Source organism: Callospermophilus lateralis, chromosome 3 (genome assembly GCF_048772815.1).
Source record: "Callospermophilus lateralis isolate mCalLat2 chromosome 3, mCalLat2.hap1, whole genome shotgun sequence".
NCBI classification, from domain to species: domain Eukaryota; kingdom Metazoa; phylum Chordata; class Mammalia; order Rodentia; family Sciuridae; genus Callospermophilus; species Callospermophilus lateralis.
This window is the reverse complement of record NC_135307.1, coordinates 170,575,982-170,600,257: the sequence shown is the minus strand read 5'-3', so window position 1 is coordinate 170,600,257 and position 24,276 is coordinate 170,575,982. Positions and strand designations below refer to the sequence as shown.

The window sequence follows — 24,276 nt, the reverse complement described above, 5'->3', positions numbered from 1 at the left end:
TACCACTGAGCCATATCCCCAGCACTTTTTGAGACAGGGTCTCACAAAATTGCTGAGGCTGGCAATCCTCCTGCCTCAGCTTTCTTGATCACTGGGATTACAAGCATGTACCACCATGCCAGGCAAGAAAATTTTTAAAAGGGCTGAGGATGAAGCTTGATGATAGAATACCCCTGGGTTCACTCTCAAAGAAAGAAAAAGAACTGGGGTATAGCTCAGCAGTGGAGTGCCCCTGAGTTTCATCCCCAGTATCCCGCCCACAAAATTTTCCATTTTTTATTTTATTTATTTATTTTTGATACTGGGGAATTGAATCCAAGGGATTCAATTACCTTAGCCCTTTTTATTTGGAGACAGTCTTGCTAGTTGCTGAGCTGGCCTCAAACTTGTAGTCCTTCTGCCTCAGCCTCCAGAGTTGCTGAAATTACAGGTGTACACCATCATGCCTAACTAGACTATTCCATTTTTCCTGTGCATTGTGAGGGTTCAGGGTTGGGAATAGGACCCCAGACTTTGTGGATGCCTCTGGAGGAGGGGTCTTGCCTTTGGGGGTGTTGAGGCTATTGGTGACATAGAAGATGCTATTGATAGGGGAGAGTGAGGCCACCAAGGATGAAGTGAGGACCCTGATACCATCTGAGCACTCAGGTCCAGATGAACTTGAAGCTGGTTTTATTTTGGACTCTGTTAGTGGTAATCAAGTTATTCCTTTTTGTCATGGACTGGAAGTAGGGCGTATGGTTATATATTATCTGGGCTTGATTGTCCCCTAGAGTGTGTGATAGAAATTAGTATATCACTATTTCTCTGTGCTCTTCAGAGAGCCCTGTCAATTATCAACTGCTCCACATGAAATTCTGCTCTAAATCACACAAGTCTGTACCACCAGGATTCCTGCTTCTTGGTCTCCATTCTACTGTCAAACAGCCCTCAAGTTTCAGTTGTCCCCTGTCCCCACTGAAGGGCCCCCCCTTCACTATCCCTTTTCTGACACTTAAAAGTTTCCCTGACTCTCAAAGATGACCCAGGCCAGGAAGCCCTTGGACATTTAGCATCTCCCCCGACAATTCCCAGGCAATTCTTGGAGGTTAATTTCCAGGCCCTGGAGGTTTGGCAGAAGTGAAAGCACAGGAGCTCAAGCCTGCATTCTGCAGAATGGGAGGCAGGAGGCTCCAGGGGAAAGGGATTTGGGGAGGGTGATGGTGCTTCTCTATCAGACCCTTCCCGTGCAGTATTGCATTTGATTTGTACATGTCTAACTGACCTCAGAGAACTTCTACCATTATCCCAACTGTTTCAGGAAGACACCCATGGAGGCTGCACCTTCTTCTTTGGGCCAGCAACCAAATCTGTCCATGGGGCACTTCCCCTTGCCCTGGGCCCGCATGTGTGTGACAGGAAACAGGCTCTTTATGGACTAGGCTGCCTGGGGTGGGTGTCCTCCAAGATCAGCCCTTTACCCCACAGGCATTGGATCCTGTGGGGGTGGGGGGTAAACCCAGGGAGGTCTGAATCACCTGCAGTGGATGCCTGGTGAGAGGAACCTGGGATGCCCTCAAACAGTTCCTGCATTTGTATTTCTTCTGCTAATGCTCTGAGGGCTTCAGCCAACTTCCGAGAACTTGAGATTCCAAGGCTCTGCTTCAGATCTAAGCACTGCAAGGGCTCTCTGACTCAACACGGGCAAGAACAGAGGCTCTGCCACCTGTGCTAGTTACTGGACCCATTTGTGCCTTAGCCACCACATTTTATAAAGTGGGACCAAGGGGCCACCTCACAGAGCTTTTACTGAGCAGAAATGAGTCCACACAGCCCTGCCAGAGCTGGGGCTCTACCCAGAGCTGGGGCAAAGACAGGGCAAGGGGTTGGGGGTGCAGCTCAGTGATACAGCTCTTGTCTAGCATATGTGAGGCCCTGGGTTCCATCCCCAGCACCCCCCAGAAGAAAGGAAAAACCAAAAAAATAACCACTAAAAAATGGAAGGTGAGGCATTAGCAGGCAGAGGTGGGAAGGCTTTCTCTGGGCTCAGTAGGTTTTCCTGAGCTCCTATCCAGCTTTTGGGGTTCTCCAAATGCCCACCCTGCAAACCAGGGTGGTTTCTTTGTATGAATTCTGTCCTCCATGAGTATCTGAGGACTGGAGAGAGAAAAGTGAGCCCCAGCCCCAGCAAAGGGGAGTCCCAGCCAGGCTGATGGAAGGTCCCCAGGCACTAGAGGTGTCCCTTCTCCATATTATCCCAGGGACACCTCGAGATAATCTACATGCTAGGCAATAATGGGAAGCCTTGCTTCTTCAATGATAGTTTATTGGTCTTTAGCATTACATCTTAATTACCAAGGTAAATTCACATACACAACTGCAGGTAAAAACATGTAAAATAATATAAAAATAAATTGAAGACTACTTTTTATATATTTACTGAATTAAGTAGTGTAATAAATATTATAATAAGCAAAAAGCTTCAATCACACAATTCAGTTTCACTGAAGTTACAGTAGTGTTTGTAAATATGAGTTTTAAAATTTAAGTTACAAATATTAAAGCACTGAAAAACTAGTATAAAAGTGAATTTTGGCACGTAAGTGAGCTCTTATGTCATTAGTGGACACTGAGAAAGCCATTTCTCACCTACTTTTTGAGGTACATCTATCCAACTAGTCAGCAACATGGCTGGAATACTTCATAGTTTACAGTCTTTTGAGTTGAACTTTTCCCTTTTGAGAAGCCCAAAGAGCAACCCAGAGCTTATTACTGTGCAAAAATTCTCCAAAATCCTAATAGAATTTAGGAGGGAACTTTGTATCACACCTGAAGGGCTAGTGTCCAGGCTTCCGATCTGAGAGCCTCAGGGATCAGCAGGGCAAACTAAACTTCTTGCCTGTTGCCCCCTCCTAGGGTGATCCATCTTCTCCAATTTCTGCCTCCTCCTTTCAATTAGAGAGAAAGAGAAATGGAAGACACCCCCCCCCAAAAAAAAAAAAAAAAAAAAAAAGGAAAATAAACCGTAACTTCAGTGATTTCACCATTATTCCACTCACTCTGGTGATATAAAACTGAAGCTGCTAACAGGAAAGTTGGCAAAAAGCATGTAAGCCCCTGGAGGACTTCTGCCTGTCCCTGGGAAATGAACCCCCTATCTTTGCTGGGTCCCTGGTATCCACTTCTAAGATCAAAACACAGTGTCATGGCCTTTTCTCTGGAAACAGCCGACGACCCTGCTCCCTGACCCACAGGATAAAGTGGATATTAAACTCTACAGTCAGAACGAGAGAGGCTTGCATGCTCCCAGCCCCAGTCCTCAAAGAGCTCACAGTGTGCCGCTACTGTGCCCTTCACCAGGAGCACAGCAAGTGTGCCCAGGAATGCCCTTTCACCACGGTGCCCTTTCACACTCCCGAGCAGGCTGGGGAGTGTCTGTAGAGGCCTCAGCCAGTTTTGCCATTTTGGCTTTGATACTTCTTAACATTTTGCCTTTTTTCAATCACAGTTTCGCATTCATGTTGAGGTAATCACAGTTTTTCCTCTACAAAGAGAGGAGTGGGGACAGTGGGGCAGGTTGGTGAGAGAGCATTTCTATGGACAATGGTCAGAAATCAAGATCACCATGTAGTGCAGCCCCACGTGGTGGGAGGCCCACTTTCATGGGTGGGTTCCGACCCCCCTTTAAAAACTCTTGTGCAGCAGCCAGACTGCCAGGCCAGGGCAGCCAGGAAATGGCTCATGCTCCTACATCTAGAGCTTCCACTGAAAACTTCACAGCAACCCCCTGGAGGAAATGAAATGACCTGTGTCCCCCCCACCCCCTTCCCTTTTCTAAGGCTGCTCAAGTTTGAGTTTTTAAAAAGAGCTCGGTAGAGCTAAAGGTAGCTACAGTAACTCATTGCTTATTAATCAATTGCACTTAAGATCTATGTTATTGATTTTGAAGCAGAGGCAGGCCCTTTGTGGCCCTGAACTCTGGCCAGCCAGAAGTCAGGGCTCCCAGACTTGGGCTCCACAGAGAAGCCCTTGTCACCAGTGGCATTTGGAGCTAGTACTGAAGCACATGGATCTGAATTTCAGGAGCCTTTCTTAATGCAAGATTTCTCATTCAATGGTATTTGTAATTTTATTCATTTGATTTCAAGCATAAATTGTTTTTCTCTAATCCACGTATATTTTACTGATGAGCCCTTGATAACTGCTTTGTTACTTGCATTGCAGGCTGCTGTGCGACTATGCACACAGACTCCATGTGCTCCATCCTGGCTCCATCCTCTGCAACAAGGGTCTTTCCCAAAACCCCCTCTACATTACAGGAAACTATGCTGGTTTCACCTATGTGCTTCTTTCTAAGGCATGCAAAAGAACATGAAATTCAGAAAACATTTACAACCTAGGCAGCTGAGGTGCTGAAATCCTAATAGATATCACCTAAATATCAGTGCCTGTGATCTCTTGTCCCCCAACTAACTATGAAGGTCAGACATGGAACACAATTTAATTCCCCTTTGCTTTATGGTCCATCTGAAAACAAAGCCACTGGAAGGAATTCTAACTTGCATATTAGAATTCTTTGACATTTCTGATCCATTGGAGCCAAGAAAACCCAGGGTTAAGAAACAATGGTTGGGGGGTGAGGGCATGAGTTTTCTGAAGTTTGTGGCTGAAAAGCAGACTTTCCCTGGGCCTAAGACTAACTACTTGCAGGATACTCCCCTTGCTAGGAAACCAGTGTCAATAGGCCTTGGGCCACAGGTTTGGTCTTGTCCCTGAATTTGGGACACAAAGTGATACCACAGGAGAGCTCAGAATGAATCACAAGGGGACTGCTAATGTCAACTGAAGAGCCACACACTTCTAGAAAACATGCCTTTTTCTCAGTTTAGTCCACAAGGGAAATCCCCTCATTTTTGAACATGCTGTGGATCTTAGCTGGCTCTATGGGTTGGCTTGGGTAGGGCTTGTACTGCTCCCCCACAGACCAGGCCTAGGGCCAATAGGGCCAGCTCCTTTAATGAAAGGACCTAAGCAGAAGCAGCAAGCCCCATTGGGGATGAGGGTCCTGGGGTAGTATCTGAGGCCTGAGGCCTGGAGTGGTCTTATTCCCCAGGCACTGCCATGATGGGGCAGCCAGGGTTCCTTCTAAGTCCTGGCAGTTCCTTTGTGCAATGCAAATGCTTCTCCCTTCACATGGTACCTCAGCAGCTCAAAAAATCTACTGTTACCAGAGACCCAGAGGGCCTGGACTGACAGCTGCACACAATGGGCAGTCCTGTCTGCTCATCCTTGAGGATCCCCACCCCCACCCCCCAATCAGTGGTGCAGGTGATGCCTTTCAGCGCTGTAGACAGAAAAATGACAACATGTAATCCAGCAGCACGCAAAAGTCAAGGAGGACAAAGACAGCCCCTCCAGGAGGGTGCCTGGGAGAGCTGGGGTTAGACACCACATTTGTCCATCTCTGGTGGGTATAAGGACCCAGCTTCCTCTAGGACTTCTGCTCAAAGAGGTCATGGTACTCCTGCTGCTCCAGCTCCCGGTTGTACCTCTCAATTTCCCGGTTTGCTTCTTCTACATAGTCATTCATGAACTGGTCCATGACTGGTAGCTAGTTAAGGAAGAGAGCCCTAAGCCTGGAGGATATGGAAACCTTCCTGGCCCCAAGGAAGCAGGTGAGGAAGGGGACACTGAGGTAACTGACAGGCAGTATCACACCTACAAAAATCGTGACAGGTATTGGCACAGGGCCTTTATGAGGTCCCAGAATGCAGCTTCATTAGCATACAGTGGATCCCCACTCTCACAGTTTACTCTGCTTATCTTTCAGAGATTAACTATTATTATCAGGCTATTTCCAACTTATAACTCATGACTGTAGTGACTACAAAACTCAGGGTGTCACTACAGCTCCATTCAAACTATACCCCACAGGGTAACTTGAAAAATCACTCAATAAAGGACAAATTAGACTTTTGTTATTATTGTTGTTGTTCCTTTTTGAGACAGGGTCTCTATATACTGCCCAGCCTGGTCTCAGGTGATCCTCCCACCCCTGTCTCCTAAGTAGCTGATACTACAGACTCATGCCAGAGCATCCAGCTGACAAATCCAATTTTTACAGCTTTAAAAGGTCAAAATGAAAAGTCTAACCCTTTAGTTTGCTCCTGTTTCCCCAGTCCCTGATACTGCAGAACCCTGACTGCTCCAGGGGCTTGGCTGTGCTGGCCCTAGCAGATACCTGCTTTACAGACAGGCTTGCACCTCCCAGACTGCCTCAGTTTCTACTCAGAAACCGAGCTGCTCCTAAGGATACGTGGGTGAAAATCGGTCTTGTCACCAAAGAAGTTAACAAACTGAGTGCCATTGTAAAAATAGCCTGCAGGTAGTGGGTCCAGGTGGCGCTTTACCTGTTGGAAAAAAGAATCCTGTTAGAATTATCTGACCACTTTCTATCATTCATTAAAAACAAACAGGCCATTATCCCAGTAAAATAGTCTATTCTGCCATGTTAGGTGAGCAGGGAATTTATTCCCCCAGCAACCTTCAGGCCATGATTGATACCGGTCCCCTGCTCATAGATGAGGATCAGGAGAATACTCTCCTGATCTACCAGTTCATTACTGAGACTGGTAACACAGCCCATCCTAGGACCTAGACTCTCTGTTTCGTTTGACATTTTCCCACTAAATCCCTGGAAGAAAAGGCCCCAGTAGCCACAGGGCCTGGGGCAGAGGCCACAGGTGGGCTTGGAGTATTGCAGGGGAAGGCTCATCAAGGGAATCCATTACCATCCCACAAGTAGCTCTGGATCTAGAAAGTTTTTTTCTGGGCCCTAGTTGGTTTCTCTGAGGTTCATGTTGAATAGAAGTAGATGTTTGAAGAAGGTGACAAGTCCAGGTCTTCCATGACCTACTACTCCCACAAGAACTGGATCTCCTTGATCTTATGCCAAGGTCATGCCAGAGGTTGCCCACCACCCTCTCTAAGGATGCAAGGCTGGATTTCTTTGTTCTGTGGTCTGAGAGAAGCAACACTTCCAGCATGCCCTACAAATAGCCCCTCCCAGAAGACAAAAGCTATGCAAACCCAGGAGGACCACCTTGGGCCCATAAGGGGAGGTCAACACAGGACACTCACATGGATGTTCCTGATCTCCTGCTGAGTCAGCATTCCCCTGGTCTTCAGAGCTTTTCTCTGAGGCTTCTGTGCAGAAATGTAGGGAGGGGACAAACTATAACCAAGCTGATGGAGCATGGTGAGGTCTCAGTGCTCTGGGGGGTCAGTTACATAATGAAGTTCTCAGCAGAGGGAAAAGCATATGAGCTGTTCCAGCCTGTACATGATATCCTGCCTACCTAAACCCAAAGGAGACCTACTTTCCCACCAGATCCCTGCAAGGCAGTGGGCAAAAAAACAGCAGGTAGTCCAGTAGTTTAGCAAATGGGCCTGGTCCTGCCTCTTTTCAGGTTCTCATCCCTAAGCCCCACCAATGACAGAAGTGCTGACAAAGGCACAGTTCAAGTCCCACAGTCAAGCACCATTTAAAAGAGTTTACCTAGGTGGCTAAGCCTCAATATAAAGACTGGTCCCAACTGACTGTCAACAAAAGACCCAAGCCTCAGCCAACTCTATTCCTTGAGTTCTAGGGTTAGCCAAACCTCTGAGGCTGTGCTGAGAGGTTTAGCATTCAAAGCCTGCAGAGAACCTGGATTCAAAATAGATGACATACTATGTCTGCCTAGAGTTTGTCCCAAGGGACTTCCTCCTACTCTCAAAGTGTCTTTGGAAGTGCTGGCTGAGGGCTGGGGTTGTGGCTCAATAGTAGAGTGCTCACCTAGCATGTTCGAGTCCCTGGGTTCGATCCTCAGCCACCACATAAAAATAAGTAAAATAAAGGTATTGTGTCCAACTACAATTAAAAAATAAATAGATATATTTTTAAAAAGTGCTGGCTGAGCCCATGGGGTTTGGACCAGTGAGGAGGTAGATGAGGGGCTTGTCAGGACCATTAGCAACCTGGAGTGTGTGCTGGGCACATTTGTGACAGGTCTGTCTGGGCTTTGGTAGTCTGCTTAGCTTTGGTAACCTGCTTAGCTGACTGCCGTAGCCAGTCCTTGAGATTATCTTCCTTCAGGGAGCAGCCAATGAACACCAGGTAGCACTCTTGTTGCCCATTGCTGTTTTGAGGTGTACTTCTTGAGTCAGGAGGTGGTGTGGGTCCATCCAAAACTGGCACGATGCTCAGGGAGTTGGCCAGAGTGTTGTGGCAGACCTCCATGGTCCTTTCAGAGTCTGCAAGGAGAATATAGGTTTGTCCCTGAGAAGCTACTCTGAAAGGATAAGGCTATACTAAGACTAACAATGCAGATGGTTGGAACAGATTCCTAAGAAAGTACAGAAGGGAGACTGCTGTCAAGTTAGAAAAGATGCAGTTAGGAAGAAGCAAAAGAAAGTTCAGGCGTGGTTGATTTGGGTGATTAGATGGACACTATTAATCAGGAAGGATAATATAAGAGGAAAAAAGGTTTTTAGATAAGAAGAAGAGAAGACTGACTCTTCACCTGAAGCCCTTGAAAGACAGTAAGAGGATAGATGTCTGCATTGACAAAGATACCCACAGGAGCTGGGCATGGTAGGGCATGCCTGTAATCCCAGCTACTCAGGAGGTTGAGGCAGAAAGATCACAAATTCAAGGCCAGTCTCGGCAACTTAATGAGATCCCATCTCAATAAAAAAATTAAAAAACGGCTGGGGGTGTAGCTTAATAGTAAAATGCTTATGGAGTATATGTGAGACCCTGGGTTGATCCCCTGTACTGCTGTGGGGGTAGAGGGATACCCACAGAAGAGCTAGCCTCTATTTGCTGGATACAGTATCTGGCTGACACCTAGGCCTGTAGCACTACCTGGCAACCATGAGGGCCAGGAACCTTAGGACAAGTTGACATGTTAAGAAAAGAAGAGGGGATGGGACTATAAGCTCAGTGATAGAGCACTTGCCTAGCACATGTGAAGCACCAGGTTCAATCCTCAGTACCACATAAAAATAAATAAGTAAAGGGCTGGGGTTGTGGCTCAGCAGTAGAGCGCTTACCTAGCACATGTGAGGCCCTGGGTTTGATCCTCAGCACCACATAAAAATAAATCAAATAAAGGTACTGTGTCCAACAACAACTAAAAAATAAATATTAAAAAATAAATAAATAAAATAAAGGCAGACTATCCATCTACATATTAAATAAATAAATAAATAAATAAATGAATAAATAAGATTTTTAAAATGGAAGAAAGAGGAGCTCTGGGGGCACAACTGATTACTGCAGTACTTACAAGAATGGATGAACACACAGACACACATTACCTGGCCTCAGTGGCTTTGTTCTGCTAGTCAGTCTCTTGACTTCTTGCTAAACAGCCAACAAATGCTAGTTGAGTTGGGGGCTGGGGTTTTTCTTTTTCTTTTTTTGTGGTACTGAAGATTGAACCCATAGCCTTGCATATGCTATGCAAGTGCTCTAACACTGAGCTAAATCTCCAACACGTTTTATTCTTTTGAGACAGGGTTTCACTAAGTTGCTGAGGCTGGTCTCAAACTTGCAATCATTCCTCCTGCCTCAGCCTCCCAAGAATCTGGAAATGCAGGCATGCATTATCATGCCTGGCTTGAGTTTGGATTTTTCTGTCATAACAGCTACAGGCACCTTAGCAGAAACCCTCCCCAACTCCCTTCTCTCAGGCTCCAACCACAGTAAACCCCTTTTGGTTCCTGAAATGCTCCTTTTTTTGGCCTCTGGGCTACAGCAAATACTGTGCCTTTAACCTGGTATATTCTCCCCTTCCTCAACATTGAGTTGGCCAGCTCCTACTAGTTTTTTTGGGGGGGGGTTTTTGGTTTTTTGGTACTGGGGATTGAACTCAGGGGCACCTGACCACTAAGCCACATCCCCAGCCCTATCTTATATTTTATTTAGAGACAGGTTCTCAATGAGTTGCTTAGCGACTTGGTTTTACTAAGGCTGGCTTTGAACTCGTGATCCTCCTGGCTCAGCCTTCAGAGCCGCTGGAATTCTAGGCGTGCACCACCTCGCCAGGCCCAACTCCTAGTTTTGAGGCCTTATCTGGCCCCCAGTCCAGGTTTGACTTTGAGGTCACAAGGGCAGGGGTCTAAGGCTGAAGAATGGGCCGGCCAAACAGAAGGAAGGAGAAGGCAAGTTAGAAGGCTCAAAGACTTTGGTCATATACAGATTGGGAGCCAGAGAGATCAACTTTGGGCAGCTCCTGTTAACGTGTCTAGGAGGAAGCCATGGTGGGGTGTGAGTCTTTACAACAAGGAAATCAAGGAACTGTGAGGACAGGACTGAGCAGGTCATCCAGGGGTGATCCCAGATGATGAGGGTGAAACTCCACTGTGGTGCAAGAGAATTTAAGGAAAGTGGGTCCTTGGGGAAAAGCACTCTGATGGTAGGAGGCCCAGAAGAGGGTGCTAGAGATTTGGAGAGGCATCAGTGGTCTACAGAGGCATCAGTGGTACCAGCAGAGGCTATGAACTCTTGTCACAAGCTGTAAGCACTTCATGATGTAGGGTTCCCAAATTTAACCCCCCAGTTACCTGAAAACTTCACTTTGCCCAGGATGTGGTAGATGTTTCCAGAGAAGGGACTTGGCTTGATGGAGGACTGAATTGCTGGTGGAGGAAGAGGACAGGGTCACCACCTGGGTGCAGAGGCTAAGTCCAGGGTGGCACATCTGGGAGGGTTAGGAACTGGGTAGAACCCTATTCCAGGTCTAGGATTCATAGCTTCTATCCCCACCCTCTTGTTCCTTGGGCCTCTGCCACTATTTCCAAGGATGGGAAAACTTTTCCAATGGAGTGGAGATCAAATTTTATGGCGTCACAAGATCAGAAATATGGGATTCCTGGGTCCTCAAATCCCTCTGCTGCTTTTGGTCACAAATGTGAGAAGACAGCACATAGGATACTGAAATGGTGCCAGGGAGCAGGACAGTCTGGGGTACTCTTTTCACCAGGGTCTGGGAGATGTCCCAGCCAAGGCTCACCTTTACACTTGGCCACAAAGCGAGTTTTCTCCAAGGGACGGCCAAACCATACGCAGATCTGAACCATCAGTGGGAAGACTGATCCAGAATTGAATTTACCTTCATACCTTTAAATGTTTAAAAAAAATTTAAGTACAAGTACTTGGGTCTCTGAGTGTTGTTATATACTACTTTGGGATAAACTGTATATCATTTATCCTATAATATTTAATTCTTTACTTGTATGCCATTCTACATATAAAACAATTGTTTAAATGTTTAATTGTTTAAATCCTCCCCCAGCCCCTTCAGGGCTCTAACCATGCCCTACCATCTCCTTGCGGGCAGCTTAACAGACTGTACATGTGGATTAATATTTTTCTCTAAAAGGAAATGACAGGCTGGAGCATCTCTGTTCTATTTTCTCAGTTCAGCAGACACAGTGCCTGTCACAGATATCATTAAGAGCATGGTCATCTGGGTATGGTGTCCCACACCTATAATCCCAGCTACTGGGGAGGCTGGGACCAGAGGATTAAAAATTTGAGGATACTCCAGGTAATTTAGAGAGATCCGCTCTCAAAATAAAAACCAAAAAGGGCTGGTATGTAGCTTTTTTTTACGAATATGTGGTCATATCCACAGTATTAAAAAGCCTTAACTTTCTAATATGGAAAATGTCAAAACACAAAAAAAGGCAGAACTATGGTAGTATAATGAGGCCTTATGTACTCATTACTTGCTTCCACAGTTGAGGAATTGTTAGTCCTTCTTTTGAATTATTTCCTTGAAATGAATCCCCATGACTGGAATCACTCCAGCAAAGGGTGTAACCATTGCATGAGTAAAAATTTATACCACCCCCAGCAGCAGGCAAGTATACTAGTTTCACAACAATTTCTCAGGAGATGAATATTATAAGTATTTTTGATTGAATATAGTGTCAATCAAAATAATGACTACAAGTACTTGGGTCTCTGAGTGTTGTTATATACTATATGCCATTTAACATTTCTGAATGTTATTGATACTGAATTCTGTTTCCATGATTGCTATTTACGCTTGCTCTTAAGTGAACTGTTCTCATCTATATGACCTGGGGTCTTTTTTGTTTTGTTTTTTGGGACTGGATTGAACCGAGGGGCACTCTACCAATGAGCTACATCCCCAACCCTTCTTATTTTTTTATTTTAAGAAGGTTCTCATCAAATGCCCTACAGCCTTGCTAAATTGGTAAGGCTGGCCTTGAACTTGTGATTCTCCAGCCCCAGCCTTTGGAGTTGCTGGGATTATAGGTGTGTGATATCCCCCTGGTCCTTTTCTAAACATCTAACCAAGTTTCCCAAATATTGTATTATACCTTTGCTACATGTAATGCAAATACTTTCTCCTCATCTATTGTATCGTATCATATTTAGATAACTATATTACCTTTATTTGTATAGTTACCATATGAGTTACCTTATTTAAAAAAATAATAATTATTATTATTATTTGTTATCAGGAATTGAACCCAGGGGCCCTTAGCCACTGAGTCACATCCCCAGCCAATATTTTTATATTATATTTACAGACAGGATCTTGCTGAGTTGTTCAGGGCCTCCCTAAGTTGATGAGGCTGGCTTTGAACTTGTGATCCTCCTGTGCACCACCATGCCTGGCCTATTATTATTATTATTATTTTGTAGTACTGGGGATTGAACCCAGGGATTCTCTTCTACTAGCCCTTTTTATTTTGTGACAATCTCACTAAGATTCAGTGTTTTGCTAAATTGCTGAGGCTGGCCTCAAAACTTACAATCCTCTTACTCCAGCCTCCTGAGTCACTGGGATCACTGGTATGTGCCACCAGGCCGAGCTGCACCCACCCCCCCACTTTTTTTCTTTATAGCACCGTACAATCAGTTTTAGTACAAACAATTGAGGGCCTGGGAAAAGTGAGTAAAGATAACAAAAATAAGCCAGACAAAGCTCTAACATTGTCTTTCCCAAACTTTCAACAGAGCATAAATGAACTGTCATTCTGTATAGGAACAGGTATAGCACAAGGGTTAAGAGAAAAGGCTTGGAAGCCAGACAACCTGGGTTTGCAATCCAACTCTTTTATTTACTAACTATAACTTTTAAACAAGTCATTTTGTTCCTTGTTGTCTATACCTATAAAATGTGGAAAATAATGGAATCCATTTTGTGGGTTTGGTGTAAAGGTTAAATGACACAACACAGGCAAAGTTTTCAGAGCAGCACTCCCCAACAGAACTTTCTGGAATAATGGAAGTGTTCTGAATCCACAATGTCTCATATGGTAGCTGCTAACCACAGGCAGCTTTGGCACACTTGAAATGTGGCTGTGTGACTAAGAGATTGAATTATAAATTTCGATTTTTATTCATTTATATTTGTATTACATTAAATAGTCACATAACTAGTGGTGGCCACATTGGAAAGTGCAGTCTTAGAACAAGGCTTAGCACTCACAGTGAGTTCTCACGTTATGTTGGTATTACTATGATTATGGTGGACTTTGTACACTCTCTTCCCTCCTTTCCCCTCTGCAGAGGTTCTCAGGCTGACATGTAGTTTGCAGAAAACAAGCCCTGGCCTCATCAGTAGGGAACCTACCTGTCAGCTGGGAAGTAGAGGACTGAGTGACTTACTCTCAGGAGAGTTTCTCTCACCTGGGAAGTTGTAATGTTCCATGCCAGTCACCTCACCCTTACTAGTGGCCAGAGGAAATACAGAATCCTGTTGTGCTTGGTGCCTGCAAGATAGGTGCCTTAAATCTCAATATCTAGGAAGGCTTCCAGTTTAGATCTCAAGACATGAAATATTGGGCTCTCAGCAAGAACAGTATCTGGGACATGGCAGACCATTCCAACAAATATGTATCAACTTGTGTACAGCATATCTGATATATCATTTTTTTTCTCTCTTTTTTTTTCTGTAAATAAACAGATTGTTAGGCTTCCAAAGAAATTTTAGCTACTTCGTAATGATACTTGCCAGCCAGGGTACATTAAATATCGGGATCGCAGCATCTGAGGACTTGAAAAACTATTTTCTGAGAGAATCAGCTCAATGTCTTCATTCCTTTGAAAACATTTAGAAAAGACCCATGACAATTAGAATTGTCAATCTTAACCTGCATAATTTGCTTCTTCCCCATACCCCCACATATACATAAGCACACATGCATGTAATTTTTTTCTGTCAAACCATGTGAAATCACTTGTAAGCATCATGACATTCAGTGTGCATTTCCTAAGAACAAGGGTATTCTCTTACAGAACCACCATGCTTTTATCACACCCAAGGAATGTAATATTATATATGATCAGCAGTGGTATCATATGGGAGCTTATTAGAAATGTGAAATCTCAGGTCCTACTCCAGATCCACTGAATTAGAAATTAATTTTAACAAGATTCCCAAGAGATTCATATATATGATAAAACAGGATGGCCTGGAGTTGTGGCTCAGTAGTAGAGTGCTTGCCTAGCACGTGTTATTATTTGGACCCAAAACTAACATAAAGAGATAATTTCTCTATGTTTTCTATGCCATTTCTCTCATATCTATTTTTTCCCCCTAGTATGTGGGACTGAACCCACATCGTGCATGCTAGGCAAGTGCTCTTAAGTTATATTTCCAGCTTCACTCACATCTTAACACAAGTAACACTGAGACAGTCTTGACTTCCATTCTTTAATGTATGGAATATGAATGCCTTAAAACAAAATGCCACAATTTAGCAAGGCCCTGAGTAATTTGGCGAGACTTTGTCTCAAAATAAAATATAAAAAAGGACTGGGGAAGTGGCTCAGTGGTTAAGTGTCCCTGTGTTTGATCCCTGGTACCAAAACCAAACAAAATGCCTCAAAATAGTATAGGAAACTGACATGAGGTCTTTTGGTGACTTTTACAGAACGTCAAAAACACTTCAAAAACTGGCTTCTATAAATGCTCAGGTCTTAGATACAATGGAAAGGCCTTGTGGGATCAGGACTCCAATAAAGCAGAAATCTGAGAAAGGGGCTGGTCCTGCAGAGTGGAGTCTGTGAAAGTTTACCTGGTGACAATGCCATTTTCTGCAAGAATGAAGGCTGTGGTAGGATTGGCAGCCCTGATGAGACTCTGTAACTGAACAAGGAGGGGGTGCCTCTGTTCCGTGGTGTGACTGGTGAACACCACATTATTCACCAGGCCTGTGAAACAAAACCAAGAAGAGTTCAGCTTTCAGAGCTCACACAAATGTGGGTTCCTTCCCCTGATCATCCCTTTCAGTAGCTTCCTAGTATAAACACACATTGACATATCTAGCCATCATTTCTTCCCCTGACTTCAAGTCTGTAGCTACTTCATTTCCTAACCTTTCCAATCTTAATTCAGCTTTCTGGCTGTTACCTAGAGTTTTTGATTAAGGAGCCTTTCCATATTCCCTGTAGTTAATCTGATCACAAATTGGTACCATTTACATTCATACATTTACTTACCAACCACTAACCATATAGATGTACTAACCAATATATTATCAAAAATTGCACAGCCAAGGAGCCACATAATTCCAAGACAGATGTTCATAGTGATATGGTAAGAAAAAGTTGTGAAGTAGGTCTAATCAGATCCCTCACAACCTTTTTGTACAAATACAGACATAAACTTCCCAAGACTATGGAGAATTTTTAAGTCAGAAAGGTACCAACCTACCAACCCAAAATAATTATAATACTTCTTCCAAATATAATCCTATTTTTACAGTTACAATCATAGAATATACAGCATTTCTGCAGTAAGATCATTTGAATTTCTGTTATTTAGTAATTTTATTTATTTCTTACTAAAAAAATTTCAAACATATAGAAAAATAGTAAAATCAACAAGCATTGTCTGGCTTCAAGAATTAGCAAGATGGGGCTGGGGATATAGCTCAGTTGGTAGAGTTCCTGCCTCGCGTGTACAAGTCCCGGGTTTAAAAAAAAAAAAAAAAAGAATTAGCAAGACTGGGGCTGGGGTTGTTGCTCAGTGGGAAAGTGCTTGCCTAGCACATGTCAAGCACTGGGTTTGATCCTCAGCATCACATAAAATAAATAAATAAATAAATAATTAGCAAGACTTGGCTAATCACATTTAATTTATTCAATATTCCAATTTTTCTCCCACCTCCCTCACTGGATGATTTTGAAGCCAACTGCAAACATCCAAATATTTCATCCCAAAATATTTCAGTATATATCTCCATAATAAAAAGATGTGTGTGTGTGTCTGTGTGTGTGTGTGTGGGTGTTAGGAGTTGAACCTAGGGCCTCATACACACTAGACAAGTAGACAAGTGTTGTACTTCTAAGCTATATTCCAAACCAAACCCAATTTAGGACTCTTTAAAAAAATTAATGATTAACAATAAATTCCTTAATATAAAAACATCCAATCCATGTTCAAATTTATGTCTCATGAATATTTTCTTTCTTTCTTTTTTTTTTTTTTTGTAGTACAGAAATTGAACCCAGGGGCGCTTAACCACTGAGCCACATTCCCAGCTCTTTTTATATTTCATTTTGAGACAGAGTATGGCTTAAGTGGGCCAAGCTGGTCTCAAACTTATGATCCCCCTGCCTCACAGCCCCCTTAGTGATTGGGATTATAGGTGTGCACAACTATGTCCAGTTCAGGATCACTGTTTTCTTAAGAGCTTCTCCCACACTAAAACTCTATCCTTCAGTGCTTTGTATATAACCTAGTTGTGTTAGCAGCACATGACTAAGGTAATTCAAATGGAGAATACCTCAGCATCTCATTTTTTTTTTCCATTTTATAAAGGTTCCTCATGTGTCCTTTCTGTTCAGAAATTTTCACATAAGATGGACCTTCCCAGGCTGGGGCTATGGCTCAGTGATAGAGTGCTTGCCTAGCATGTGTGAGGCACTGGGTTTGATTCTCAGCACCACATATAAATAAATAAAATAAAGATCCATTGACAACTGAGAAAAAAAAAAGATGGACCTTCCTGCTGGGCACAGTGGTGCATGCCTGTAATACCAGTGGCTCAGGAAGTTGAGGCAGGAGGACTGGAGGTTCAGAGACAGCCTCAGCAACCTAATGAGGCCCTGAGCAACTTAGTGAAACCCTGTCTCAAAATTTAAAAAAATTTTTAAAAAAGGTGGGGGATGTGGCTCAGTGGCTAAGTACCCCTGGGTTTAGTCCCTGGTACCAAAAAGAAAATGAAGGAAAAGAAAAAGAAAAAGATGGACCTTCCTTGGCCAGTGCCATGGAAGCCTCCGTATCGTGACACTGGTGGTGCCTGTGCTTCCATTTCCATTTAGGAAGGTCACTCTGGAAACTGCAGAGGAACAGCAAGGCCAGCCTGGAAAGCTTGGTGCCACAACCCCATGCCTTGCTGTAGCCACAGAAAGTCACTGGAGCCTCTGGAAACTGAGTAAAGCAAAGGTCAGGAGGCCATCCCCAAAATATGGCACATGGGCAGGAGTCTGGAAGGTTCAGTATTTTCTGGGGTTGGCAACCATGGGAGCTGGATCCTACAAGTGGCCTGCAAGATTTGCAGGAGTCAAAAACTAGAAGACTGTCGTGGGTCTTAGAGTGAGGATCCAGAAAAGGTTGAGTAAAAATCTATAAAGGCCTGGGGATTCTGGTATCATCTTGTGCAAAATAAATAGGAGAGTAAAACTCTAGTGCAAATTTTCCACCTGAACAATATACACAAGGAGCACAAGCCCACTCTGGCCAGCCCAAGAAAAGACTGGGATCTGGGTCTCTGACAGGAATATACTGTCCAAAGTCCTATCTGTGCACATGTACCATATGGACAAATCTTGTGGGGTTGGGATTCTAGGTCAGGAACTGGGCACGTAAAAAAGACTTTGCTTTATAGGGAAACAAGCTAGAGGATTATCCTCAGCATTCCTTAGGCCAGCTATGTAAACTGCCACCTGCCAAGAGGAAATGCCATCTGCAAGGCAGGTACAGCAGTTATCTGGAGTATAAACAGGCCATAGTGAGTTTTCACCTTGGCTGGGCCAGGAGCTTCCTTCTGTTCTGAATCAAGGAGTGGACATTCAGATTATGCCAAGGTCTCACCAATCTGTGCTGTGAGTGACCAGGGAGCCTGGGCTGGTCTGTTCCTAAGAGTAGAAAAACACAGCCTTGCAGCCTTCTTGACCATCTAGACTGGGCTAAAGACCTCTAGCAGTCCAGGAGAAAATGAAGTTCACTTCTTTTATCTACATATGCTTCTAAAAGCAGGCCACAGCAGTAAAATATCTCCACTTTGCTTGCAAGCCAGCATTATAATGAACCTTGTTTGCTGTTTTAAACATCAAGATTATTTCCTAGTCCTTGGATTTGTGTAAGATAAGTCATCCTGGGGCTACAACATAGCCTTTTTTCTCATCATAAAATAATCCTTTGTTGTTAAAAAGCAATGAATCAGCAAGCCTGACTCATGAACAGAAGCAAAAGGAGGCAATATGCTCCCTTGGGACATGAAGCAGTTGCCCACTGATGGTAGATTTCCTCTCCAAGCAAGCCATCAAATGGCCAAGGAGAAAAGAAATATTTGCCTTTTATCTTCACCCTCCCCAGACTGCCCCTGCCCATGGCAAGACAGGTCAGGACACACCATAGGGTCCTGTGGACCTAGAAGCTAAGGGAAAGTATTCACCAGGGCACTGCCACTCGATGAGACTCTTGTTCAGAAAACAGTATATATGGTGTCTCAGGGTCATCTGTCCACATCTCTAGCTTTATGTAAGCACAGCATTTGACATATATTGCTGGGAGTTTTTTTGGTACTAGAAATTGAACACAGGGGGTTCTACTGCTGAACTACATCCCTGGCCCTTTCTTTCTTTCTTTTCTTTTCTTTTTTTTTTTGAGACTAAGCTGCTTAGAGTTTCACTAAATTGCTGACACTGTCCTTGAACTTGTGATCCTCCTGCCTCAGCCTCCTGAATCACTGGGATTCCAGGCATGCACCACCATGCCTGGCTCACATATCATCTTTGAACAATGTGTTGGAAGGCAGCATTAAGGAAATATACCTACAAGTGCCAGAGAGAACTCAGCCTCACTCAGCCTAGAAGGATTCGAACTAAAGGGTCTTTTCTTTTTGGATACAGGCCCAGGGTTGCCCAAGGTTCATGGACAATGAAGACAGAATATTTCTTTAAGGCTGTCTGCCAAGGAAGCTTAACCATCTGTGTTGTCCTTCATGTAAAAAAGTAGAGAGGGCCTGCAGGAGAAAGTGCCAAGGAGAAGATGGCACCAACACTAAAAAGAATAAGACAGGGCCTTGGAAGTCTTGGCACAACTACTGGCTAGTACCATTAATCAGGAAAACACTTTCTCAACTTCCCTGGAAGACACTAGTTTTCTAAGTCAACCTTTACTTCCAATCTGAGCTTTGGACCCCTAGAGACTACTTCTATCAAGTTTAGTTATCTTCCCATGGCCTTGGCCCTTCTCTTCAGCAAACAGGAAGGAGCAAATTATTCAGAAATAACAATTTTTCTTTTTTGTGTGTGGTACTGGGGATTGAATACAGGGGTTCATGCAAAGTAGGAACGTGCTGGATCACTGAGCTGCATCCCCAGCCCTTTTAAAATATTTTATTTCAAGATGGAGTCTCACTAAATTGACCAGGCTAGCCTCAAATTTACCATCCTCCTCCTGCCTTAGCCTCCTGAGTAGCTGGGATTACAGGCTACCATATCACTATGCTCAACCAGAAATAACATATCTTTTTTTTAATATTATTTTTTAGTTGTATATCGACACAGTATCTTTTTTTTTTTTAATGTGGTGCTGAGGGTCTAACTCAGTGTCTTGGCAGTACCATTGATCAGGCAAACACTTGCCTCACACATCCCAGGAGAGCATTCTACCACTGAGCAACAACCCCAGCCCCAAGAAATAACAATTCTGAGAACATTGCCCTCTAGCTACCATCCCCTTCTTTTCACAGCCTTCCTAGGCTATCTACTCTCTTGTGTTTTCTATTTAAAGAACAGGTACAACCAACCTCCCCAGTCTCCTAAACTGGAAACCCAGGAGTTACCCTAGACACCTCTTTTTCCAACTCATACTCCATATCTAGTCTGTCACCAGATCCTAAGGACCTGAACTCCATATAGTCTCCTTAATCTGCCTGAGGTAGATACTACTGATGGACCCAGTCAACTCCATTCCTAGCCTGCCTCTGGGGCATAGTGCCTGGAAAGTAAAAGGGGTCTCTAAAAGCTACTACCTGGTTTAGCAGTCTAACGTGCACATCCCTCCCCCCACAGGGACTAGTCTCCTGCCCTGGGCAGCACCCAATTTAGCTGTTTCCCAAGACAACAGCTCTGGTATGCTGTTGTCTCTGCTTCCTGTGTACTGGCAATGGGAACAGCAGGGCACAACCATGCTGGGGACTCTGAGTTGTTTTCTTCCATCAGATTTCTGCTTGCTGGGCTGGCTCAGGGAGACTAGCCCCCAGGCATATCTCCTAACAACAAAGAGCATTTCAATACCACTGCAGGGAATTTACAATTTATTCTGCATCTCCAGGCAATCACAGATAATATGACTAAAAGTGTAGCTTCCAGGGTTGCTAGATAGTAGGACAATGACACATGGAATGAAACCAGCAGGATGGGTGGATTTTTCTAAATGTTTTCAAGGAGGTGTGGAAAATTCCAATGTGTGTAGGAGGACATTAAGGAAGACAGTTTCTGCTGGGTCAAACTCTGCACTCTTGAAACAGAAGCAGTGTGTCAAGATCTTATTGATCCAGAGGCTAGGAATACCTCCTCAGTCGACTGATATTAGCTGAAAGGCCAGGGCAGACCTGAGTTCAGGAGTGGTGCTGCTATGGCAGTTCATTGCCATTAAGACAAGAAATCTGTCTACCAAATATGATAAAAGAAAGATGTCAAAGTTTTCTCTGGGCCGAGTGGTTTGTTTTAGATTTCAGAATGGTAGCAGTAGTCTGTTTTGATGAATAGAATGTAAAAGGCATGCAAGCAGGAAGTAAAGCATATTGCTCACCTTGTGAACACTGGTCAAGACACTTAGGAAAGAGAAACCTAAGGAGAAAAAAGATGGGAGATTTTAAAACCATGCATCTCAAGGATGTCTTTGATTATTTCTCACAAAAATGTGAATATCACTGACATATAAGTCTCCACAGCACTATATTAGGAACTGATCTCAGGGGTATTCTACTACTGAGCTACAACCCCAATCCTTTTTTGGGGGGGGGTAGGGGTGGGGCAGGGTGCTTAACCATCGAGCTACCTCCTCAACCTTTTTTATATTTTATTTTGAGACAGGGTCTTGCTATGTTGCTTAGGTCCTCTCTAAATTGCTGAGGCTGGCCTCCTACCTCAGCCTCCTGAGCCTGGGATTATAAGCAAGAATGTCACTAAATTGCTCAGACTTGACCTTGAATTTGAGATCCTCCTGTCTCAGCTTTTCAAGTAGCTGGGATGGTAGGCGTGCACCACCAGCCCAGTGATATGCAAATTAACCTACCTGATGAGGCAAGCAACAGGTAGTATTGAATATTAAGGACAGCTATGGTTATTCAAAACTTAAAATTCTGCACTAAACTTCCCATCTCATAGAAATCTCTGTGGCTAACTGGTGATAGAATGAGGCAGAGGGGATATTGAGAGGCTTACCAGCTCTTTAGTCTATAGGAGATGGAGAATGAGAGCTGGCTTTCATTTTTTTCATGAGGCACTAGGGATGCAACTCAAGGCCTCAGACTGTTGTTGGAGTAGTTAGAAGGTACTAAGTGCTATAGTACTGATCTACATTCCCAGTCCAATCTTATTCATAAATCCAAAGGTCTGGGGTTGTGGCTCAGAGGTAAAGCACTCGCCTACCATGTGTAAGGCACTGGGTTCGATCCTCAGCACCACATAAAAATAAAATAAAGTTATTTGTCCACCTATAACTAAAAAATAAATATAAAAAAATTCAAAGGTGAATGAAAGCAGGAAATGGACTGAGTGGGTCACAAGTGAAGTAGGAGTTGGGGGTGATGGATCCCAAGCGTGAGTGAGCTTAATAACTCTAGTGCTACAAGTTGCTCCAGAAAAAAAAAACTCATGTTATCATGGTGATTTAAAATTCCCAAAACATTACAAAGCTCTTAGGGTAGAAAGCTAATACTCATGAGAGTAGCTAACTTTGATGGAGTCCCAACTATGGTCCGACCTCCTTTACATCCTGTGTTTTAGGTTATTTAACAGATGAGAAGAGTGAGTTTAGGCTATCAAGTATCTTGCCTAAGGGCTCATATGCAGGTGGGAAGTGGTGGGGCTCAGGCAGACAGCCTGGTCCTCTGGCTCCATAGAGCTCTTATGTTTTCTTCCCAATAAAGTAGGATGCTTGGGAGGCACTATTCCGAACTGTTGTTGGAGTAGTTAGAAGGTACTAATGCTGTTCAAAAATCAGTGGGTTGGGGTAGGGCAGGGATTTTCTTTCCTTGCTGGTAGCAAGTCCTAATCCTTTTATTTGATTTCAGCTGGAACCAAATATGGTGGAGGAGTGAGCTATATGAATACTACTTTGGGTTGTGGACCCATTTCTCTTACCTAACTCTCTCATAGTTTCTGAATAATTCCAAGGGAAACTTCCATGTGCTATAAGAAAGATCAGGAAGCCTGCAATAAGGGAAAAGACATCCACACCAGAGGCTCCCAAGAAGAGAACTCACTGTACTCATTGTCCACTGAGTGCACAGTGGAAACATTCTTAGAGAGTCTGTGCCCTCAGGAGCCTGTGACTTCTGAGTATACTCACTTAAGGACCTTCTCATAGGTCCTTTGCACAGCAGCCCACAACAATTCACACACCAGAGGCATCTTAAATAAACTTGAGCCAAACTCCTCTTCAAGGCATTGTACCCAATCACAGGTTAGACACTCACACTTCAACTTCTGGTGAGAAAGAGGCCATTAAACTGCTGACTTTAAGCAGCTGGAAATAAAAATATTTACAACACATGGGCTTACATGTATATACAATTTCCTACAACTGGAATGTAATTTCTCATACCCTGACATCCTTGGCATCCATGTCCTTCCAATTCATATTCTGGCTTTCCTCCTAATACAACTAGAAAATATTGTTGCTTCTTTAAAATTCTTATAAAATAATATTAATATGGCAACTATCCTATATTAATTAATTATGTATACACCACTAGTGTGACATTTAGAAAATTAATTAACTTTTCAGAGCATAGCTCCCTCATGATAAATCCATAGTAATGATACCTTCCTTAAAAGGGGATTTTGAGGATTAGTAGGGATAAAGCATCAATGTAATTTCTGACAAATAGTACAAAATAAATGCTGGTTCATTTCTTTCCTTCTCTACATATTATCCTCTCTACTAAACTGTAATACTTTTGAAGAGTATCTGGCACAGGAAAACATATCAGGCAAGTTCTGTTTAATGACCAGCTCTCCATCTGAAAATAGAAGCAGCTATAATTTTTTTTTTTAATGTGGCCCCACTCTGTTGCCTAAGCCCAGTTATCTTGAACTCCTGGGTTCATGTGATCTTTCTGCATCAACCTCCTCAGTAACCAGGACTATAGGCACACTTTATAGTTCCTGGTAAAAGTAGCTGTGATTATAAATATATTCCTAAACTTTCCATCAGTGTTCTATAGTATCATACATTTCGTAGTGTACCAATAAAGAACCTTATTTATACAAAATTCTTGTCAATTAAAAAATGATGATACTGACTTAACCTATCTCAAAACATGGAACAATCCATTTACATTTATTCATAAATATAAAAAAAACCCCAAAAGTAGACACCTGGGAAGACTTATTTCTTGCTACACTCTTAATGAGTAGAATAGTCCTGGCACAGAGTAGACATTCTAAGAGTAGAACAAAATACATTGAAATAAAGATAGCAGGCAAGTATCACATGGACCCATCCTGAATCCAAGCTAAGCCCACCTCCTAGATTAAAGAAGCCACACTAATTCTCACCTCCTAGAAAGGAAATAGACGTGCTATTATGTTCTATCACTACTTGTTTACTTACAAAACATTATCTAGAAGCAATGATGTAAATTTTATTTTCCTAAGGTGGTCACTAAAAAACAAACATCAACTGAATGATATTGAATTAAGAGTTAAAAAAAACCTGATTCTCTGGCAGTTATCAAGAATATAAACAACAATAAGTGTTGGTGAGGATGTGGAGGAAAAGACACATTCATATCACTGGT

General features: G+C 43.3%; 1 protein-coding gene across 3 annotated transcripts in view; it reads right to left on the bottom strand.

Annotated features, from left to right (window-relative positions):
* Nucleotides 1–2,288: 2,288 nt before the first annotated feature.
* Dnaaf9 (dynein axonemal assembly factor 9) overlaps nucleotides 2,289–24,276 on the bottom strand; it is a 148,487-nt gene continuing 126,499 nt past the window's right edge. For all 3 annotated transcript variants that reach the window (XM_076851594.2, XM_076851593.2, XM_076851595.2), the window contains 9 exons: nucleotides 21,060–21,097; nucleotides 15,088–15,223; nucleotides 14,022–14,108; nucleotides 11,040–11,146; nucleotides 10,591–10,665; nucleotides 8,069–8,274; nucleotides 7,120–7,185; nucleotides 6,296–6,389; nucleotides 2,289–5,583 (listed from right to left, as the gene is read on the bottom strand). In XM_076851594.2, coding sequence (XP_076707709.1) covers nucleotides 5,471–5,583; nucleotides 6,296–6,389; nucleotides 7,120–7,185; nucleotides 8,069–8,274; nucleotides 10,591–10,665; nucleotides 11,040–11,146; nucleotides 14,022–14,108; nucleotides 15,088–15,223; nucleotides 21,060–21,097 — 922 coding nt within the window. In that variant the 3' untranslated portion in view covers nucleotides 2,289–5,470. The remainder of the gene's footprint in view (nucleotides 5,584–6,295; nucleotides 6,390–7,119; nucleotides 7,186–8,068; nucleotides 8,275–10,590; nucleotides 10,666–11,039; nucleotides 11,147–14,021; nucleotides 14,109–15,087; nucleotides 15,224–21,059; nucleotides 21,098–24,276) is intronic.